Here is a 24662-nt window from a genome sequence, read left to right as displayed (position 1 = left end):
GCTAAGAATTTAAATTTCTTATCTAAATTTTAAAATGCTACTCATCTTTTAATTTTAAATATTTTTTCATTAAACTTTATACAACCGTTATTATTCTAAATAATCTATTTAGATAGAATACGATAAGGTAAGAAATTGTTTGAAATTCAAAAACAATAATGTTAATAATTCTGAGACAAATAAAGCAAATAAAGCAAAGTTTAAATTTTTTTTAAATTAAGCTAATGGAAGGTTTAAAAATCAATTATATTCTTCAATTTTTATTAACACAGGCATGAAATAACTTAGAGTTCAATGCGTTCGAAAAGTGTTTTACAAGAAGCTAAAATTGCAGAATTGTACTTTAGATAAAACTCAAAGTTTTCAATTAACATAAGAACTATAGTCTAGAACTATGTATAAAAATTTCCTATTACTAAATAGATATTGCAGCTCAGAAATTTTGCCGGCAAGTAGGAAATAGAATTAGGAAAAATTTTAACTAAATTAGTCTTGATATTTTGGTCGACTTCTACTTTTTGGATTCTATTTTTATTCCATCTTTTGTTTCAGCAGATATGAATTTAAAAATTGGTTCATGTATCGCTACAAAAAAAAAAAAAAAAAAAAAAAAAAACTTCTTGGATTCTATTTTTATTCCATCTTTTGTTTCAGCAGATATGAATTTAAAAATTGGTTCATGTAAAATTTTAAATATACGACTTTTTTAAAATTCAATTTCTTAGTAAATATTCTACCGATTTCGCTATAATTTTGTATTTTGTCATGCAATTTTATATACTTCAAAATGATGTAAAAAATTATATAACTCGCAATGCAAATTTTTTTTCCGACTCTTTCTTAAATAAAATAATAAATATTTACCAAAAGTATTTTTTTTATGGAATTATCGTTGGATAAACGAATTCTGCAAACATTTTTCAATGCGCTTAAAAAGTTCTCGAATTATGACAAAATATGCAAAAAGTAATAATAACATTAACGGGCCCCAAAGTTTGGACCGCTTTAATGATCAAACTATATGGGCACCATATTTCCCAAATTGCGGCGATCATTGGGGACAGAAATCCGAATCCGTTGAAAAAAAAGCTAGGTATGTTTATTCAGAAAAAGTGAATTTTTGTGTCAGATTTCGTAACTTAAAATATCGGCTGCACTAATTGATAAGCCTACTTGAGATCGCCCTTAGAATCATTAAGATTAAATCCTAAATGTAAAGATCCCATCATTTGATCAAAAGTCATTCAAGCAAGCGAGTCGATTTTTGTGCACTGTAGGAAGTCAATTGAAATTAACAGCAATTTAAGCAGGAGAGTTTGAAGAATATAAAATATCAATAATGTTAAAGCTAAAATTATATTTTACTCTGGTTTGCATGCGGAAAAAAATGTTTAAACGAAGCTTTTATTGATTCAGATTTTTGAAACATCGAATTGCATTGAAGATATCACATGATCAAATGGCATGCCTAGATATAAAATTGTTTACCAAACAAATCGACGCAACAAACGGTTAAAAGGCTTAAGGAATACAATCAAATACAAATAAGATATAACAGAAGACTATCATCATTGCTGTTTGCCAAAGAACTTTTCCTGCCATAGAGATTGGAGTTGTCTGCTACCATGGAAACAAGAAGCACATTTTAAATGAGATTTTGATCCTTCTCTCGGCAAAGTTAGTCGAAATCTGTTCTAAATATTTCCCTTACACCATTTTTTTTAAATAGTTCAACTTCGCAACCAGACAGCTGGCTGGATAGTTTTTCCGAAAGTTTCACTCGACCTGGAGTCTCCCAAAAATGGGCAAATATTTAAAGTAACAATTACCAAAATAGAAGGAGATAGAAATGTACAGTTCGCTTCAGTCTGCTTAGGTCAATTTTTTTCTTCAATTTCCATATGGTTTACTAAATTGGTCAACAGAGGCTGCTAATAATCGGAAAAAGTGTAAAATATTGTTTTCTGCTGCATGCTACACCATCATTCCAACTGCAATATTTACACGGACCTCTGTTGAATTTATTCTCAGACTACATTTGATTGTTGTTACAAATGGGAACAAATTTGAGAACATTACTTCACAGTTTTTCTAATATTTTTCAGCAGAGCCATCTGTTGACAAACTTCAAGACTAAGCTTGAAATTCTGTAATCAAATATCTTAATTTCAAAAGTAGAAAGAAGCAAACAGAAATTTTTTTATGACCTTCTGTTTTCCCTTAATCGACATTTGGAAAACATCCAGTATCTTTTCTTTAAAACTATTTGTCAACCCTGTTACTATTGTTCACGCGAATTCTGAAATACTCAATAATTGCATTGTCATAATACAACTACACAATCAATCAACTCAAAAAGTATTTTTCGGAACAAATTATTAAATTTCATTTAACTTCCAAGATTAAAATTCCTGCCTTATTTTTACCATGAAAAACAAAGAACGAGGAAGAAAAACAAAACAAATAATAAACCCTTCAGTTTTATATATTATTTCGCTCTATAATCGTAAGCACCACCGTCTGTTTTGGGTGACCAACTTAGCGTTACATTTAGTTTAGCGCTTCAAAGACTAAGATTTATGTTTGAAATATGAATGTGGGTAGAAAACTGCATAAGAAGTACAAAGGAATAAAGACATTTAATATTCGATAATTAATTCGAGAATTATTCGCTTTTAAACTTGTAAAAAATATCATGTGGACTGATCACCAGCCCGGTGCAACTACAGAGTTCAAATTTAATATTGTTGGAATGGTCATTTTATAAATTTAAGGCAAGTTTTGTTTCCGAAATTCCAATTTGTTCAAAATTTTTAAGTGTTTTCTTTTGCAATTTTTTTTTCTCACTTTATGCAATGATTCGATCCCTTGTTCTCGATATCTTTACTTTATATGCTCGAGCTCAACTTAATGTTAAAATCATGAAAAAATAAAATATTTGTAAGAGATTCGATGTTCCAAAATAAAAATCATAACATTTATATTGAAATTTTTCAATATGCGTATAAAACTCAAGAAAGATAAAAAAAACAATCGATCTCCTGTTTTTTTGCCTCGAATTTTTTATTTTCCTCTTAACCCCTTAACGATCGGTTAAATTTCAAGAAAACGGTCATAAGAGCGCCTATTTTTTTGGCTTTTGTATTTGTATTAGGTATTTGATTAGTGCTGCAACTAGTTTAAAACAAACTAACTATCTAAAATTACCTTAAAAATATCCTGGTACTGCCATCTGATGAGTAAAATGAGAAATAAAATGTTTTCCGGGCAAAAGAAATGAATTAGTTTTATTCTTATTGGCGCGTTACTACTGAACACTCCAGCCCGTCAATATCACGGGAGCGAGAAATAGCTGGCGAAATCTCACCCCGTCATTTTCACGGGCGCCAGACGGAAGAGGTTAAACATGGTCAGACGATCAAAATTGCGAGGCTCAGCAACCATATTTAGTGTCATACCTTTAGCAGAAATAAGTAAAAGTGACATTTCTGTAAGGTCACTGACATCTGAAATCTAAGTTGCAATCTGCGTGAGTTGTGAGGCTAGTACTTGTCATTTTTTAAGAGTATTTTATCTCAAAAAAATCATTTTATAACCATTTTGTGAATGTTAACTTGCACAAAAACCATTGTATACATAATTTCTCCTAAATTATTGCTTCCTAAAACCAACATTATTTTTTTTTTAACCAGGCACCCGTGGTTATGCTCCCTTTAAAATATACAAGAAACTTGTAGGAAATGGTAGAGAGACAGAGACTTTTCCGAAGTCTCTGTGGAAGTCGGGAACATCAAAAGAGTGTAAAATATGACTCAGTCTGATTCCAACTGTTCAAACCTTGCTACAATACAAGTTTACTCCTATTCCAAAAAAGAAGAACATTAAACTGTTTCGCTGCTTGAAATACAAAGCCGTAGATTATATATCTCACATTTTATAACCGTCGTAGAACGGCCAAACCAATTTTTGGGGTTTACGACTGCTAATGCTCAACTCAGCAGATTTGTAATTTTGAATCCAATTCAGAAGAGAAGGGAACTCCTGAATCTAGTAGTGGCAGAAATTTGTCTTTGTGGAGAACTTTTTGATGAAATTAACCCGCATTTGCGTTACATGGAGAGGAAAACCTTCCACGGTTAGTTTGATGGTAAGGGGACTCAAACCCGTGATCCCTCTACCACTGAGGTTACTTTACGTCAGCACAGTGGTCAGTGCAAGCTAAATACAGAATTCGTATCGACCAGCCATCTCTGGGATTTGAACCAGGTTCACCTTACTGGAAGGCGAAAGCCCTATCTCCCGAGACATCACGGCTCTGTAAGAAATATTATATATCCGTCGTTGAACAGCAGATCCTATTTTTGGGTTTACGACTACTAATGTTCAACTCCGTAGCCTTGTAATTTCGAACCAATCCAGAAGATAATAAAACTCCTGGATCAGTATCCCCCCCAAAGGTATTGATTTGTTATGGGACAGTGGAGAACTTAGCGACTCGACAGATTTAACAGGGTGAGTAGCCACATCGTTCAACAACAAAAAGCACTTTTTAAGCACTAAACAAATATTTTTAAGCACCATTTACACTAGCAAAATGTAAAATAATTTTTTAAAATTTTACATGATCATGATTAAATAATTAGTTTCTGACAATGTACTTATCTCTTGATTACATAACCACCACAAAAAGATCGAAAGATTTTCGGTTCGATTTCAGAGGGTGAAAAATGAAGCATGAAATTGAGAATACCTGCCAAAATGCAGCAGAGTTGCATGAATCTCACCAAAACTAGCTCAGTAGATGCACATATGGACTCCCAAGTATTTTATCAAACATGTAACATGATTGGCGCTTTCATACGCTGAATAGAACAATGTGGAAACCACACTTTTGTATAATACATGGCAAAAATCGACATGGAAAAGAAAAAATATCACTTTCGAAAAGGGAAAATTAAGCACTTTTTAAGAACACCAAATAAAAAAAAGTACCTTTAAGGGCTTTTAAAAAACGTGAAACAAAATTAAGCACCTTTAAGCACTTTTTAAAAACGCTATGCACCCTGTTTAACGTGCATCAGTCACCATTTACTACACAGGAAGTCTCCGGCCGGCTGGGATCGAATCCACAAACTCTTGGACCTGGGCCAAGTGCCCTACCAACCAGGTTATCCTGGCCCTTCTGTAGAAAATTTAATGCTGTTACAAAAGTAGTTTCACATGCCCAGATTATTCTTTCATCAAATGACCCTTCACCACAAACCAGTGAAACACTCCTTTTATAACGATGCTAGCAAGATGAAGTTTCTGGAAATTTATTATAAAGCACCTTATGATTCAAGCTGTACGTTTTGAAAGATAGAAAGGAGAAAATACAAGGTGAAACTGATAAGAAGAGGAGATATTCTTTGGAACAAAAAAAAAAAAAAGAAGAAAATTAGAATTGGAACAAGGTATTAACATTTTAGTATGTAACATGTAAGTAAGAATTTGCTTTAGTTGCAAAATAAGCAAATGGAAAAAACAAAAAAATTGGAAAAAAAATCATCCTTATTTAATGGAACACAACATAATGTTTTTTTCAGAGGAGGTTCTAACCCTCCATCCCCCCCCCCTGGATACACCAATGTGTGACTATAAAGCCATATTTAGGCAGCAGTTGGTACTGCTTCCTCATGTCAATTCTCGTTACGTATAATGCGTACTGAAAATAAAATAGTATTTAATTGTGTTGTATACTCCGATAAAGAGAACACAAGTTCAGACCTGCATTTTATTACTAAAATACAGTAATTTTTTAAAGGTTATAAATTTCACACACTACAAAAGGGTAGTTATTTTAGCTCGATATAACATTTTCTCAAAATATAACTATCAATTTAAATTACATACATTATTTCCAAGATGACGCTACATAATTCCCTGTTGAGTTAATACAAAGGTAGATAGTTCAACAAAATTACTATAATATTGGGGTACAAAGTTTAACTGCTTCTATAGTATGCTAAAACAAAGTGGATAGTTATAAATCAGTCTTTGTGCAACAAATGACTTGTGACAAAGTAATAAATTATTACACAAATAATGAAATAAAAGTTTACAACAGCATTTTTAAATCTTCGAATTTACAATTAATTACAAAGAAAAATAAGCAGAAATAATGAAATTTAACAACAAAAAAAAAAGCAAATGACAGAAAATAGGTTTATATTTTGTAAAACTTTTTCATTAACAATCTTTAGGTAAATCATCAAAAAAATGTCAGTTTACGATTCAAAACTTATTTAACTGAAATATAGTTATTACAGCAAATCAATTTTCAGTAATTGAAAAAAAAAATCTTTATAAACATAGCCTTCTTCACGTATGGACACTACTTGATTCAGGTTATAAAATTTAACTTAATCCTATAAATAATAATTAAAAAAAACACAATATTTCCGTTGTCATGTTTAAAACTTATCACACAACCATAGACATAAACAAGTTTTATAAAAATTGAGGTAGAATAAATGATTAAAATAAAAAAAAATTCATAATAAAATCAAAGTTTAAATTAAAAAAAGAAAATATTTTGAAAAGCATAATATAATCAACAATCTAAAATGTAACACATCTATTTACACATAAAACATTGAAAATGAAATAGAAAAAAAATAAACATATGATAATATTAAGAAATAAACAGAATAAAAATGCTTGGTCCACAAAAATTGGAATAATAAAAATAAAATTTCTTAGATAAAAAATATTTTGTTTCAAATAAAGAGGGTTTCCTTACAGAAAATTAATAAAATGGAAAATAAGTAAATATACGTATAAATAAATGAACACACATACCTGCCTATTAACAGTGTTTTTCAAAACTCTTTCACCGAGACAAATAAAAAAAATTTGAAGATGTTCCTGGCAGTCATGCTCAGTATTGATTTGTTAGATTTAAACATCCTTTTTGCATTTTTTTTATTCAATATATTAATTTATAATTCTAGTATATCCTTTCTGAGCTTTTTTTCCCCAAAAGGATTCTAAAAATATATATTAAGGGTGGTCGATACAAATCACCTTTTATAAATGCATACGCAGATGTTTAAAGATTTTATAATTTATAAGACTCTTTATACAGTGATTATAGTGATTTTTTTATAGCTATTTTTACACTTATGCTCTAAAATATTGGAAGAAAATTAACTTTCTATGCATTGAAACACTATACAATTGTCAATTAGATAATATGATTGTAGACAAGCTAAAATTGTTAATAAAATTCATTAGACGCAAATGAAAAAAACAAAAACATATTTTATGCATATGCTGTTTCTATAAGTATTTATTGAACATTTTAACACTTCATGAGGGAGCTTTCAGGCATCAATTCCTATTGAATGCCAACAAAATAGAACCACAAAAGGTAAATACTTGAAGGAATGAATAAGTTTTTTAATAAGAAAAAATGGAATTTATAACTTAACCCTCCAAAAGCCTTAAAGGAATACTCTTGCAATTAGTCCTGCAACTTTTTCTGGAAAACAACTTTCTTTTTCAAATGAAATTCTGATAGAGATATCTTTAAACAGTCGAACACAGGTTCATATGCTAGTTAAAACTCTCTTAGGAGGCAGATAAATAAATAAAAAATTCTAAAAGCAAATTAAAAAAGTTTCCGAAATTCAGTAAAAATGGAATTCATATTTCGTACAGAGAGGTAGAAATGATATTTTGTGGAAATCTTTTGTACTGTACCATCATTATTTAATGTTACAATCAAACTACAAATTATAATTTTCATATCATTCTGGTACCGTAGTCATAAATAAAAAAAATTTTTACTCTTTTTCTTTTTTTGGTGTTATATTATCACTTTGACTAAGATTTTAATTTAAAAAAAAAATGAAACAGAAATGCATGAATCTGTGATTATTTTTGTTATCTTGAGAATTACATTTTTTTCTCAAGAAAAAAATATTATCTTAAAAAATAACAAACTTTACACAGTGTGGCATAAAAACTCGGACAAAGTCATTTCATCATAGAATGTTAGAATGGAAATTACTAGTTTCTTTTTAATTCGTATGTTCCTTTCTTTTTGTGTACCACTTTAATTATAAAATGTTTTACATATATCTCTTAGCTTTTACGTATCGTTTTTTTTTATATAGCCTTTTTACAATGTCACGCAAAATCCATAAATTACACGCAAAGTAAGATGTAATCCATATCCCATGGATTGCATAATTTTTTACTTGTAATTCACAATCAAATTACATTTGCGCCTCAGTGGTAAAAATTCCAGTAAACGTTTGTGTCCCTGCATTGCTGCAAAAGGCAACCAGTTTGTAACCAATAAAAAAAATTTATTAGTAAAGGTATACTCTTATTAATATTTGTCATAACTTACAATAATTATAATTTTAATTAATCAAATTAACTAATAATATGCATAATTAATTTATATATTTTTTTATTTATTAATTAATTAATTTTTAATAAAGTTATATTAAAAATTCTTTGTCCCAGTTTTCTTGCTGCACCTTCTATTCATTAAATCTCAAAAATATTTTCGTTGATATAATTACTAGTGGGTAAAACTAATTAAAAGCAAAGGAAATGTAGATGGTTGTGAAAAATGATTACAATTCAAAATGTTGTATGCTGTTCAAATTAGTTATAACTAGTGCTAAGTGACATCACAATTTCAATATTATGATAGATTATTCGATAATATAAACATTTCAGCTCTGCTCAGTTACATTATTTTAACAATATGCACACTTTTTATAACTGAATGGAATTAAAAAGTTTAAACATTTTTATCATTAATTATTTAAAACACTCAATGAGAAATTTTAAATGTATAACAATAAATATTAAAAAGAGTTAGAATCGACATTCACCATAGCAATAAAGGTCGATGATAATGATCACTTCATTATTGGATTTGACAATTATCTTGTTGATAACGATTAAGATATTATGGTATTTGACAGTTACTGTTGCTTATAACAATCATGCTATTATTGATATTGATGTTTGCAGTATCAGAATACATTATAAGAATATATTTTAGAATATTACTGCAGTAGCATTTCGAAAAATATTGATATTTCAGGAAATATTGCATAACTCTACTAGTAAATATTTTTCTTGATATAAATAATGCCAAAATGATCACTAAAAAACTTTGACCATTCAACAATTTTTTGAAAAGTACAATTAAAATTTATATTTTATAATCATGCAAAAACAAATTCTCTTATTCAGAGTATACTGTTCACTCTTCAAAAAAAGAAAGAAAAAAAAACATGCTCTACAGAAAATTTTTGTAAATATTCTGTTGGATTGAAAAATTAAGCTAATCATACAAAAATTTCAAAAAAGTCAATTCTAAATATGTAATATGATAAATTTGCTTATTTTGGGGAAATAAACAGCCAAAGCATTTACAACACCATTAAAAAAATATATTTCCAATTCTCAGTATTATTTTGAAATACTTTTTTCCTCGAACAAGAAGTATGGCTATTTAGAGCTAAATAAAATGTTATCAAAATTTTGAGAATTGAATTACAGATCATTTGTTGTAAATTAGATTCGTACAAGATGAATTTTCAGTTTAGAGTTGATAGCCGAATAATGATAAAATGTGGAGAATATAACTTGAACGAAAAATATGGAGACTTTACTAACTCCTAGAAAATACTGATTTCATTACTATTCTATCTGATCCCTGAAATTTTTTAAATCATCGTGGAATGTTTCAAATATCAGAGCTCCAAGTTCACTAATTTATAACTACCCAGTACCAAACAATTCTTGAACATTGTCAACACTGAAATTTAAATTAGCTTTGTTTTAATCAGTCATACAAGCAATTTATGTCAAAACACAAATTAAAAATTTAATTATTAAACATTGTTTGGCATCATTATTTAAAATTTGAAGCTATTAACAACAACATGTAAACAGATTGTTTTGGCAACATTTTCGAGCAGTAAATTGAATTTGTAGGAAAAAAGTTGATCATAGGCAACATACAGTTAAAATTTCCAATATTAATTTAGTTCCTAAACTATTACTACACTAGATCAAATTTAACAAAGTGCAACTTTTTCATACAATATTAGTTGAGCTACAAACAATAGAAGATCCACATAAAGCCATTCTAGAAACTATAATTCGCTATAAACCATACTATTTTTGCCGGTGTAAACAATGAAAATTAACAACTAGTCTTTTTTCATTTTGTGATGTAGTGAAGTTAGCTGTTAACCAAGTTTACAGGGTTGCCACAGAAAGAAATGAACAAAATAGTTGCCAAAAACATGAAAATAGTAGCAAAAAACTAGGAAATAGCTGCCTAACTAAAAACAAAAATTCCTCAAAAATATGACTAAAATTTTGTTAATGACTTAATTGTCATATACCATGATCATTCAGGTGGCAAATAGGATAATTTTTATATAAACGTAAATGTTTATATACATAACGTGATTACTCAAATTCAAAATTCAGGCATCGTAATATCGTATAAATTTTTTATTTTTTTTAAAAATCATGCGGAATTTCGTAGCAATAATCATTGAAAAGGCGATTGAAAAATGAAATAGACTTACATTGGAGTCTGTGCAGATTGAACGAATTAAAAAGTGAAGACTCAAATTTGCAATTCAAAATTTTCACAATTTTTTATTTTTTAAGAAAAAAAAAGTTCAATGTGTTCAGAAACTAACTTGTGGGGTGCCGATTTTCCATCCAATTTATGCTTAAAAAAAAACATTGCTAAGAGTTCTGAAAAGTCTCCTAATAGTCTCCTTTTCCTGAAAATAGATGCTTTTTTAGCCTTTTCAGGCAAAAAAATTGCCATAGTCGCCTCATGCCAAAAATAGTTGCATTTTAGTCGTCTGTGGCAACCCTGAATTTACAGGAAAAACATAAATATTTGCTACAAATTCGTTCAAAATCTAAACAAATACTTGCTTGTTCCTCTTTAATCTGTGGAACCTTTTTCCTAACTACGAACAATATCTACAGTTAAGTCAAATGTTTACAGAGGAAGCGAAAAAGTTCAGAGGGTTCAACCCTCATTAGTTGCCTATTGCATTAGAGAAATTTCTGTACCTAAGCGAAAGTCATTCATTATTCACAGAAAATTAATTGCTAAGGTGGCTAAACACTAAAAAAAAAAAAATAAAAACTAAAGCTTATGATTCTTGTTTTTGTTAATTTTAATATTTTTGATAATTTCAGTTATTTTCCTTTAAATAAGAGACACTTAAAAGTATTTTCATGTTTTAATTTAACTTCTATCTAATTATTATTTTAAAGTATTTAATTATCAATTAGCTCCAGATATATATATTGTGCATTTAACAGATAAGGTAAGCTTAATGATATGTGAAATGATCGATATAACCTAAAATTCTATAGAACACAAAGCCTGTTTCTCAAGATTTGCTTTATAAAGATCTTCTACAGTTATTATAACAATTGATATTAACAGTACTAATTATTCTAGTAGATTAAAATATATTTATATTATTACTAATAAAGTGAAAATAAATAAAAACATGATTAATTAAAAGCAAAATCTACTGATGCTAACTATTAAATTTTGATTTAAAGTTGTGCTAAGATATAAACAAAATAATGCAACATAAATGCAACACAAAAAAGCACAATGTATACAAACAAACAATGAATAACGTATAGTTTGAAAAATGACAAGATATTAGGCAATTTACAAAATTAGTCTTTTTAAAATCAAAGCAAACCGCTTTTAGTGCAGCTGCCTTAAATCAGCTCTTTTGTTTCTTCTTGGAAATGTGTCATGAATAGATGCTATAAGGGACTGGGAAAAAAAAGATAAAAGTTCTTGTGCATCTCAATTAAGACATTTGGAGAGTGCCAGCTCCACTACCATATCCATAGCCTTTGGGTCCATACATTTTCCCGTAGCAGGCTGGAAATTTAAAAAAAAAATCATATATATTCATTAGAAAATACAGTTAAAGTCTGTTATAACAGCAATTCATAATAAAAGACAAAAATTGTTGCTATAGGGAGATTGCCGTTATAAGCAAGTGCTCATATTTAGTGTTCAAATGGCAATAATAAAACGAAAAATTAAATTGATATACAGGGAAACCTCCAAGAAAGATCACCTCTGCGTAGCGACCTTCTCTATTTAAGATCACTTTTGGGAGGCACTGAACTTTTTCCATAAACTTTATGCTGAAGAAAACATTAAGGAGAGACCATCAAAACCTCTCCCTACCAGTAACAGCAAACCTCCGCGGAACACGAAAATGCGGAAAAGGTCACATAAGGAAAACACAAAAAAATATTTTTTTTAAAAATAATTAGATTCAAAAGTGTTCAAGATATTTGTGAGTGGATCTTATTTAAAGAGCTCTTTTTGGCGATCTCTAAAGGAGATTAAAAAAATCTCATGCTGCAGTGCGAGTTGAAACTTAAATTCAATAAAAAAAGTTATTTCAGAAAAAAACTTAGCATCTCAAACAAACCTCTTCTTGTTTTTTAAAACAAACTACTTTTTATGATTTAAAATTAAATACACACTTAAAGAAATAAATAATTGTTTATTAAATTAAAACAGTTCAATCACTCACAATTGGTAAATTTGTTTTTACACATAACTTTATATGTAGGAGTCATTTTTATTGATGGTAAATTTTATTCATTGATCCAACACAAGTGGCTTTCAAGCATCAAAAAAATTACACCGAGTCAAATTAAAATCACTTTCAAAAAATCATGTACCTTCGATAACATTTTAAAGTCAATGGGGGCAACACCAAAGAATGACCAACCTCCATTAATGACTATTTTATTGTGGAATAAAGAGCATTGACTCCTGAGATGTTTCACTGCATTAACCTCGTTTTTTATTTTTATTTTGTACCACTATTTTGACTTACAATACGTCTCAGACAGGAATGTTCAAACAACAAATTTTTCAAATCATAGCAAGCTTTTAAAAGAAGAAATTGAAATAAAGTTATCATTGATAATAGATATCACTGATAATAGGAATGCTGATCTTAACAATAAGTTGTTAAGAAAGGAATAAGGAGATGAACAAAAGGGGAAATGAAATGCAATATTTTTTAAAAATAGTTAAAGTACTTTCTTTTTGTCATAAAGAATGTCATTTACCTGATGGTCACCGACACATTATTTAATAAAAATAAGACCTTCAAACTGTAAGAAGGAAATAATGTTTTTAGCTTTTTGGTATTAATGTCAGAAATAAATAAAATCTTTCTATTTAAACCAAGTTCATATAATGCTTATTCAAAAAACATAAAAGTGTATTCCTAACAAAATTTTTTGTTGTAATAGCAGAAAACTTTTAATTTTTAACTCATACACTTTTTGTATAGTTTATATAGCAATTTAAAGTGACTTGGAAATCTTTTGCAATGGCAGACTCTTTATTATGTGCCACATTCATCAGATGAAATTTTTACTGTACATATAAAATGATTTCATTACAAAAACTAAATTTGAAGTAGTGTATAATCGCTTTAAGCCCATATAATGCGCCAAACAAAGGTCTATGCATTACAAAACTGATAACCATTCAAGTTTGACAATATAATAAAACAATAAATATATAAAAATAACAAAACAATATAATAAAACAATAAATACAAGAAATGTTGTATTGCTAACAAAAATTTTAGCAAAACAGAAGCCACCACATCTGAGGGAATAAGGGTGAAATCCATAATTATGAAAATATAAGGTTTAAGGAAGTAGAGGGGTAATTCCATGGTGATTGACATTACATTTTGATAGGTTTTCTTATTCATGACTATTTATTAATTTTTTTTTAAAAGTTGTATGAGATATTTTTCAATATCCTTATATTATTAGAAAAAGCTGTATATAAAGCTATGCATATAAGAAAAAGGAAAGAAAATTATAAATGATTTACTTAGAATACAAAGATAAAATATAACTGACGTTGCATAAAAAAAGACATGGAGTAAAACATTATATTTTAATTTTAAAATACTCCTTTTTTAAACAGAAAAGGGATTATTTTTTTGAAAATTTATTTAAAAGATTCTTCACATTAACAGGAAACATTGAAAGTACTCATAAAATGACATAGAAAAAGTGGCTAATACAGAAAAAGTTCTAGTGACTATGCTGCAAATAAAAACTATATTAACATTTTAATAAACATTTTTTAATTATTATTATTATTATTAATATTTAAAAACTACAATTTTAATTTTTTAAATCTAAAGTAGTTAATAAAAAAACTAAAAAAATTGGTTAATTGAGGAATAGCATTAAATGTTTATTGTTTCGTTATGTTGACCTTTGTATTATGGAATTGCCTTGAAGTCACTAAGGCAGCTCCAACATGTTTTAATAATAATAAAAACATGCTATGATAATAATAAAAACATGTTATAATAATGTTAAAGCACATTCAAATGAAGAATCAGAAAGTTGATTCTTAAACTTTGCTCATTAGGATGACAAAGTACAATACTGCAAATGAAAGTTATTTTAAAACATATTAAATGGTAATGTAACTCAAATGATTATTTCAGCAAACCTCTACCATTAAAAATGACCATTTTTTCAAGAGTCATTTGACTAGTTTTTAAAATTAATGATTACATTATTTATATATTTAGATTTTATAAAGGAGCACAACCGTTATGTTTTTTAAAGTATTTTTCTATAATAACTGCTCTGCTAACTTTCATTTTCTTATTTTTTCTTTATTTATATGATTTTAAGTAAAATAATACATAAATTTTGTTTACTTGATAGCATATGAATTTTTAAAAAAATAATACTAATTTTATATTACATAGCATATAAACAAAGTATTAAAATGAAATCTCAATACCGTTTCACCATATGCAATTTGTATAGTGCTTATAAAAACACTACAAAATAGTATATATTATTCAAATTTGTCTCAAATATCAGATAAATTCCAGTAACAATTTTATTTTATATAACATGCTAAAAAATTATTAAAATGAAATCTAAATGTTAATGCAAATTCATGGTTTAAGGTATTTATAAAAATTCAAAATAATAAATTATTTGAACTTGCTTCATTTTTTCATAAGCAGTAAATAATTATACAATTATGTAATTTACGTAACATCAATAATAAGCAGTAATATATTATAAAACAATTAAGTTATTTTCATAAAAATATTTTATTGTGAATTCTCGTTTCTCAATCTTTTGCTGAAAAGATTCCTAGTAAGTTACAGTGTTCTCCCTAAGCGTTTTTAGAAGGGCAGTCCGCCCTGAATGCCTTTTGAACCTTATACATGCACTCTCTTTGTCTTTTTTGTAACCATATAGAAAAAGAATTCCATTCCACTGTAGCCATTCTTAAATTTTTTTTTTTAAATCTTTTTTTCCCATTTTGCAATTTCATAATAACAGCTTTTAAAAATGGCGCAATCAGATTCTATACTAAATTTGCGCCTATTGGTAATCGAAATGGGCTACAAGTGAACTATAAAGAAAGCTATATGGGAGATACATTAAATTATGGTTAGGGTAAACTTTAGATAGGCTTAACTATGGAAGTTAGGGAAACTATATGGAATTGAAAACTTCATTGAACAGTTCTAAAAGAAAGCGCCATGGAAATTTCAAAGAACATTTTTGACAGTTAAATACAAAATGTATTAGAAAACGGGAAAATATCATATTACATTCCTATAAAACTAAGAAGAGAAGGAGAGGGTTAAGACATGGAACCGATCTTCTCCTCAGATGGTGTATTCGAGTGTTGCAATAGCGATAATTTTGCAACAATGATTAATATGATTAATATTTAATTTGCTAACAATAATTTTGAATTGCCCGAAATGCCCTCTTTTTTATATATCATAACAAGCATATTTTTAAATATATTTTATTAATAACACACAGTCGAATTATTATACTTTGATTTTCAAAATTATTATTATTCAAAAGAGAATCCTTGCTTAAACTTGTTCCATTGACATTTCATATAGAATATGCATGAATACCAATAATGATATTCTTAAAAGCTTTTCTAAGAGTACTTATTAGTTTTGACATACAAGATTTTTCAAGACACTTTCATTTGGTTGGAATGAATACATATAACCTATTTTATTGATTATTGAAAAGAAGTCAAATCAATTGAGATTCTCTTAATACAGTTAAAGATATATCTAACACAACTTTGTAAACCCTAAACCACATTAACTTTTTCAAGTGTAAACACTGAAAATAGTAGATAAGCTCTGTCGCAAAGGAAAATAAAAAAGCCACAGTTTAAGTGACTTACACTTGAAGCAATGAGATGATTTTAAACTATATAATCTTGCCGTGAAGAATTATCTGGGCTTTAGAACAGACAAATAACTTATGTATTTTAAAAGTTATTTAACTTTTTTAAAAATCATCAATTTGGCGACATTTTCCAACCCAGGTGAAAATTATCAAAATCACTGCCTAATTCTCAGTTTCTGCAAAATTTTATGAGCAGAGGTAATACAGCATTGGAGTAAGTTTCTAAATACTAAAAAAATTAGATCACAAACACTTTTCACTTCATTCAACTGTGGCTTTTCTCCATTCTGACGCTTTGCGTCATTTTCAAAATAAACATAGACAGCGTTGGCTTTAGATAGGCTAAACTTGACCAAACAGTCATGAGTAACAGGTGCAAACTCACAGCAGTTATAAAAATACCATATTATTCGCAAAAAAAAATCATAATTTCGTATTACGACGTAGCCTTTGTAGAACAGCCTTGACTTTTAAAATCATTTGTTAAAAGGTGATAATTTCAAAAATAAAACTAATGAACATTAATTAATTTGTTTGTTATTAGTTCTAATGATCCAGAAAACTTTAATTTGTTTCCTTATAAATAAAAATTATTTTAAAACAGTTTATGATTGGTATGTTGTAGACTATTATTACTGCTATGTTTAGTAGGGAAATGTAAAGGCATGTTAAATGAACTATAAAATATTAAATTTTATTAAATGAAAAGAATTTCAAAGCATTCTTGCATTTCAAAGTTGGCATTATAAAAAATCTTTTACTCTACAAGCAAATCCAAATGATCTTTTCTATTTTATAATTACAAAATGTTAGAATGTTAGAGACTTTCATCAATAGTTTAAGTTAGTGACTGGTGCTAACTAGTTTTCTAATTAAATACTACAATTAAATAAGCAGAAGATGACTAAATTAAATAATAAAAATGAATGATAATGTTCAAATTTCCTTATTTATAATTCAGATTTATTAAACAATACATACTTTTGCAGTATATCTCTCCTTCTCTCTCACATAATGTCATCGATTCTAATCTCTTGTGGCACTCCTTGCAATTGAAGCATGTCGTCTTATGCCAGGCCTACAAAAATGGTTTATATGATGAAATGCAAAATTGCACAAGACAATATAGAAAGCATTTTTTATATACATAAGTATATAAAAGATACTTTCTACACTGTCCCATAATACAGAATAATTGTTAACTTATCAAAAAATAAATGTCCAGAATTAAAAATATTAACTTATCAAAAACCAAAACCATTTGTTCTGGTTCTTAAAACTTGGAAAATTATGGCTGACTACTTTTAAATTAGTGAGGATATGTAAAAACGTCACTATAAATATCTAGTTGAGGAGTCAAAAAAAAAAATGAAAAATATATAATTTTTAGAAAGATACAGTGATTGATACTTTCAAAAACTTAATACTTAGAAAAAAGACATTGTATCGACATGAATTAAAAAATTTATACTTCAAATCATTTAGTTATACATTAATTTTACTTTCCTTATGATTTTAAAAAAACAATAATATAATAAATGTAAGAGTTAGTAAATATAAATTTGCCAAATTAACTAAAGCTTTTCTAAATGCATAATAATTACAAATGCGCAGAAAATAAAACAAATCCATTAAACTCTCAGCCCAACTTTAAATAAAGTAATTATGGAATATATTAATTATTCCTCTGATTAAATTGCTTTGATAACGATTGGTCAGCAACTGATACCCTTCTTTTATAATTTAAACATTAATGTGTCAACCCTAATAATTCTTTATTTCTTTTCAAGGATGATATAAAAATATGTATAAAAAGTGGCCATTTAAGAAAATCCTGTTTATTTAAAGAATTTTTTCAACAAATGAAGTTAAAAAAAATACACACAATGAGGAGATCATAATGTGTAAAAAAATAACAAAATCATTTCTAACCTCTGATTTCCAGTGTTGATATTACTAAAGGAGAGTGGAAACTAAATTAAAACCAGTTCAGCTGAAGGTGCAGTATAAATGTGATTGAGGCCATTCAAATATTAGGTAAGAACTTAAAGAGGGGAAGGGAATTTTGATAAGTTTACTTTTTACTGACAAGGAGGTGAAAAGGGTGTAAGTGCGAAGCTTTTTTAAGACTCTAAAATCTCTTGAATATCATTTTTTTAAATGAAATTTTTTTTTTTTTAATTGGATATTTGATCAGGATTACATCTTAGCATGTAAAAATCTGATTAGTAGATCAAAAGTTATTAAGGGATTCTGTTTTTCAGTATAATGTGCAAGTTCAGGAAAAAGGGGAATAGAGTGGATAGTTTTTATGAATTTTCTAAAAAAGCTTACAAATCATTATTTTGAACATATCTTGTATTTTTTCAGTTAATATTTTATGACAGTTGTTGAACAGCCGACTCAATTTTCGGGTTTACGACTACTAATGTTCAACTCTGTAGCCATGTAATTTTGAAAACAATTCAGAAGACAAAGACTCCTGGATCAAGTATTGGGAGACATTTGCCTTCAAGGAGGACTTTTTGACGGAACTAACGCGCATTTGCGTTACACGGAGAGGTAGACCACGAGAACCTCCTACGGTTAGCCTGACGACAAAGGGACTGTTACCCATGATCCGTCTACCACTGAGGATATTTCACGTCAGCACTGTGGTTGGTGCAGGCCGGATGAGAAATTCGTATCGACTGGGATTCGAACCCGGTTCAACTCATTGGAAGTCGAACGCTCTATCCCCTGAGCCATCGCGGCTCAGGGGATAGAGCAATTTTCCGAATTAAAAGTTACACCATGCGATTCGTACTCACGCAATTTAAAAATCGTGAATCGCAATTCCTATTCACGCGATCTAAAAAGCGTCGTCGCAATTCCTATTCACGCCTTTTTAAAACCGATATCGCAATTCGTATTCAAGCGATTTTAAAATCCACTGTCAAGATTTATATTCAAGCGTTTTTAAAATCCAATTTTCTGATTCGTATCCACGCAGTTGTAATATCAAACATCAATTTTCGCATATATACGTGATTTAGAAACTGCGAAATGTGATTCGTATTCGCGAGATCTAAAAATTATGCATCATGATTCGTATTTAACGCGATTTAAAAAAAAAAAAAAATCTATATCGCAATTTGTATTCTTGCGTTTTTAAAATCCAATATCGTGATTCATATTCACGTGATTTTAAAATCTAATATCGCGGCTCTTGAAGAAGTTAGGTTTACTCCTTGAATTAGTTACTATAACATGAAGTGCTGTTTTTACTAACATACATATCTTTAGAAATTCTTCTTTTCTTTTGCTTGATTTGTGTTTCGAACTTTCGAAATGACTATAAAGGTGTGATATATATTTATTGGAAGGTTATTTAATTATAAATGTTTGTTCAAAAAATTATATTAGATACGAAACATGCATTGATATTTTGCACCATCGAGATCGATCTTTTGCGCATAAAATTTTCGGGGTTTTTTACTTTGTGTCACAATTACCGCTGTCAGGGTGGGTAGCCAAATTATTCAACAAAAAATAAGAACAAAACTTAAAAGCACGTTTCAAGCACTCAAAAAATATTTTTAAGCACTTTAAAAAATATATCATAATTACGCAGGGTTAGAAAGTTTTTGAGAACTGACAGTTTTATCTTGTTTTAAACGTCATGTCAAAATAATAATAATAAATTTAAAAAAAACTTATGGTATTGTTTTTGACAATTGTCAAAAATCAAGAAATTTTGATTCATGTAAAACGAATGGCGTTTTCATATGCTACGGACTGACAATACGCCGAAATAGATTGGGATTGAATTAATGGAGAAAACGTTGAATAGAACAATGTGAACAGTGTCTTTTTGCATAATTCGTAGCGAAATTCAACATTTTCAAGGAAAAATTTCATTCTCAAAAAGGGAAAATTAAGCACTTCTTAAAATCACTCAATGAAAAAAGCACCTTTAAGCACTTTTTAAAAACGCTACGCACCCTGCCTGTTACAGTAAAATATAAATTAAATGAAAAGGTGAAAGCAAATATGAATTATATAAAATAAATAAATACATTACCGATCCCCCACCCATCATTTTCTCAGCCATGTAGACAGCTTTTCCACATCGAGGGCAGATGTCTGCACCACCCCATTTCGGCTGTGATGACTTTGACACAACAGGAGCTTGTAAAGGAGCTACATGTGCCTGCGCTACAGCTGGGATATTGCTGCAATTAAGCAATAGCTTTAGACTCAGTAAAATATTAGCATATTCAAAATACAGTACACTCTTGATTATTTAACATCTACCAACATTTGCACTGGACTCTCGTTCGTGAGAATGGGAGCTTTAAGAATCAACGTGTAGTAAACGATTACTGGTGCACGTTAAATCTGTCGGGTCACAAAGTCTTCCATATTCCCATAACAAATCATACCTCTGGGGGTACTGAATTGGAGATTGATTGTTCGCTGGTCCAGGTCAAAATTACGATCTGTGGATGAATGAATGTATGACTAGGTCTACCCTATAAGCGGGTGTGATGCATGGGCGTGGCAGAAGTCGAATTCTTGGCCATAGATGGCGCCACTAAAACAAGAACAATAGCACACCCTCTGCCTTAATGGCAGACGACAACAACAATTAACGTCTTTTCTAATGGTAGTAAAAGCAATTGTTTTCACAATTGTAAGCAGAACTTTTAAGTACTAACAAAATTTTAAAAATTCTGCCTAAAACATATTGTAACATCAAAGTTCATCAAGGTCGAGAATCTTGTAATGTCATACAGTAACCTGTAAAAATTTTCAGCGTTTCTTCAAACCAAAAAAGGTTGCAACTACTTTACACCTAAGTTTTGTAGTGAAACACCACAGAAAACTTTTGGTTCTTGGTGTTTTATTACAACAAGAACCAACGATAGTTCCTAGTATAATGAAACACAGAGAATTTTTTTTTTAACACTAATTGGCACAAAGTAGCTCATAGGTACAAAGTAGTGTATAAATATTTTTAGAGTATAAACATGAAGTTTGAGAACATAAATAATGAAGGAAGATTTGCTTTGCTGAGAATAAGTTGGAATAATCTTTTTTTTCTTTTAAATATTTTTTAATCTAAACTAAATTATTATTTTATTTGATATCTAACTAAAATATTGATTCAATGTCTTTACAAATTCTCGAAATTGAGATTGAATAAAAACAACTATGACTTTTTCCATAATTAGTTCATAATAATTAAATAATTATTTTAATCATTCCAGTTAACATTAAGTACTTTAGTTAATTGTTTTTCCAATAGTAATAAGCATTATAAATATATTTTATCAGAGGCATAATTAATGTGTGCAAAAAAAAAACTGATTTAAATATTAAAAAAAAAATTTTCAAATAAAAAAAGAAACCCTATTTTTATTTTTTAAAAATATGAATTTAGCGAACCCTGAAAGAGACTATATTAGTATGATGATATTCAACGATAATTGTGGACATTTGCTCATTTTGGTTTAAAGAGTAGATTCTTTCACTAAATTATAAACACATTTATTCAGTGACATGATTTATAATCGATATAATGATTAAAACAGAATGAGTTGTTTAACTTGAAATGTTAGTTACCAGGTAGGAGGTCCATTGCGGTAAGCATCGGCCGTGTCCATGGATAAAACGCCTGCCCCCACTCCATATCCATACCCTTTGGGGCCAAAAAGTTTCCCATAACAGGATTTGCAATAAATGTCTCCTTCATGTTCCGTTAAGTTGTTGCTGTCAAGTCGACGATTGCACTGTTTATTAGCTGTGAACAATAGACAATCATCTCATTAAATAAGAAATACAAAAGAACAAAATTTATTTTATATGAAAGATCTCATTGTAAAACATTGAAAAAAAAGTTTTTCCGCTAGATCAGTGTTTCCCAAAGTGTGGTAAGCGTACCCCCAGGGGTACGGGAACAATTTAGCGGGGGTACGCATTCTTATGCGAAATATATTGCAACAAATGAAAATTTCAAAAAATATTAGTTAAAAACAAAGCTAGCCATGAAAATTTATGATTACGTATTTTTTATTGGCTATTTTTGGCAGAGTTAACAGTAAATAATTAGTGATGTCAACAGCCAGTTGTGATTGTTAACCTTTGTGCATTTTTTTTACAATAAAAATAGATTTATTTCTTTATTAGTGGTACACAGCATTACGAAACATTTAGAGAAGGTACACAAAAGTCATAAGTTTGGGAAACACTGCCCTAGATTGAAAGGGCATTTTATTTTGTTTATTTATTTTACAATAACAACGGCTATTTTGTTAAGAGGCCTCTTTACCGAACTCAACTGTCGAGTAAAATTTAAAATATGTCTTTAATCCATTTCATTTAATTTTGACAAATAAACTGATGAGCCGCGGTTGCTTAGGAGATAGAGCGCTCGCCTTCCAATAAGGTGTACCGGGTTCGGATCCCAGCGATGACTGGTTGTTTTGAATTCTGCACCCGGCTCGCACCGACCACAGTGCTGACGTAAAATATCCTCAATGGTCAACGGAGCATGGGTTAGAGTCCCCTTGCCATCAGGTTAACCGTGGGAGGTTTTGGTTAATTTCCTCTCCATGTAACGCAAATGCGGGTCAGTTTAATCAAAACAGTCCTCCTCAAAGACAAATTTTTCCCAATACTTGATTCAGAAGATCCCTTGTCTTCTGCATTGGGTTCAAAGTTACAAGGCTACGGAGTTGAACATTAGTAGTCGTAAACCAAAATTGGGTCGGCTGTTCAACGACGGTTATAATAAATAAATAAACTGACGGCGGACAGTTGCTCTAATTGGCGGTACCTTTCAGAACATTTAAAATACAAATAACTGCAAACAATACACATATTTAATTGTAAAAACATAATATTACAGCAGAAAATAGATTTTCCTTATTTTTGATATTGCTTTTAAAAATTTTATTTCGTTGTAATAATTTTTTCATTCATTTAGTAATACGTATTAAAATGAAAATGTTTGATTTTTATGTATGGGAGAATTCAACTAAGTTTCAAATTTGGGAAGAAAAAAAAACAAGGGTAGGTGTTAATATTTTTACTGGCTATATAACTTTTCTTACAATTTTACAAGAATAAATTAATAATACAATTTACATATTTCTCAAGAAATACTTAAAGAATTATTTTATATCTTCAGAAGTTAAAACATGCTATTTCTCACAAATATCAATGAAGTGTAAATCTTTTTGAGGTTAGAAGGACCGACAGATTACAAACGAAAAATAGTGTTTTTTGAACAACCTATGCCAAAAAATGTAGCAATAAATTTATAACTAGTAACAATTATTTGCGTTATTAGGTGCCTAGCTTAAATATTTATGGTAATATGAACATTTTTATATAAAACAAATGTCGTATGTTTTTGTAATAGCTTTAAAAATATTAAATTTCGATCATTAAATGCATAATTTTGAGAAAAATTGAAATGTGTTTTTACCGCAGCTGAAACAACTCTTGTGCCATGACTTTCCGATGGCAATCTTCTCTTCATTGAAATAAACAACGGTGCTGCATCGTGCACAGGATCCTGGCATGATGCAATAAATATATAGTATTTAATTTACACAACCTGCAATGAAAAAGCAAACAATCATTAGTTTTGAAAAGCAAACATAGACATACACGTTCTCTGTTTCATTATTCATTTAATAGGCAATTTAGATGCTCAATTTAGCTGCAATCCAAATAAAAGTTTGTTTTTATTCTATTAGTTTTAGTACTACAGGTTTCGTAGTGTATCTCAAAACAAAAATCAAGGTAACATTTTACAAACAAAAAAATTATAATAATCAGAACATTTTTGGGTACGATACACACACTAGACGATTTTTGTTGTTGTTGTCGTCAGCCATTAAGAGAGGGGATACGATTGTTCTTAGTATCCAGTGGCGCCATCTATGGCCAAGAATTTGACTTCTGCTACACCCATACATCACACCCGTTTTATAGGGCGGACCGAATCACATATCCATTCCTTCATTTTGACCTGAACCAGAGAACGATCAATCTCCAATTTAGTACCCCAGAGGTATAATTTGTTATGGGAGCATAGGGGACTTTGTGACCCGACAAATTTAACGTTCACCAGCCACCATTTACTACTCGGGGAGTTATCGGCAGGCTGGATTCGAACTCCAATTCTCACGAATGTGAGTCCAGCAAAAAATCTATTCTAATCCACTGCATTAAAAATTTCGTTTTAGGCATATTTCTGTAACTGTCTGCTAACTACTATAAAGTACATGTACAACACTCAGTGTTTTCAAATAAAAAATTAATATTTTAAA

General features: G+C 29.2%; 1 protein-coding gene across 1 annotated transcript in view; it reads right to left on the bottom strand.

The window, feature by feature from the left end:
* Positions 1-10673: 10673 nt before the first annotated feature.
* LOC107451737 (cysteine and glycine-rich protein 1) overlaps positions 10674-24662 on the bottom strand; it is a 47211-nt gene continuing 33222 nt past the window's right edge. Inside the window, exons 2-6 of the mRNA XM_071179017.2 lie at positions 23813-23944; positions 21946-22123; positions 20402-20552; positions 17320-17416; positions 10674-11959 (exon numbers count right to left, since the gene is read on the bottom strand). Of these exons, the coding sequence (XP_071035118.1) occupies positions 11886-11959; positions 17320-17416; positions 20402-20552; positions 21946-22123; positions 23813-23909 (597 nt within the window). The 5' untranslated portion in view covers positions 23910-23944 and the 3' untranslated portion in view covers positions 10674-11885. The remainder of the gene's footprint in view (positions 11960-17319; positions 17417-20401; positions 20553-21945; positions 22124-23812; positions 23945-24662) is intronic.

Source organism: Parasteatoda tepidariorum, chromosome 6, assembly GCF_982258835.1.
Source record: "Parasteatoda tepidariorum strain Cologne lab strain chromosome 6, Ptep-v5.0, whole genome shotgun sequence".
Taxonomy (NCBI): Eukaryota; Metazoa; Arthropoda; class Arachnida; order Araneae; family Theridiidae; genus Parasteatoda; species Parasteatoda tepidariorum.
This window is presented reverse-complemented; position numbering and strand designations above follow the sequence as displayed.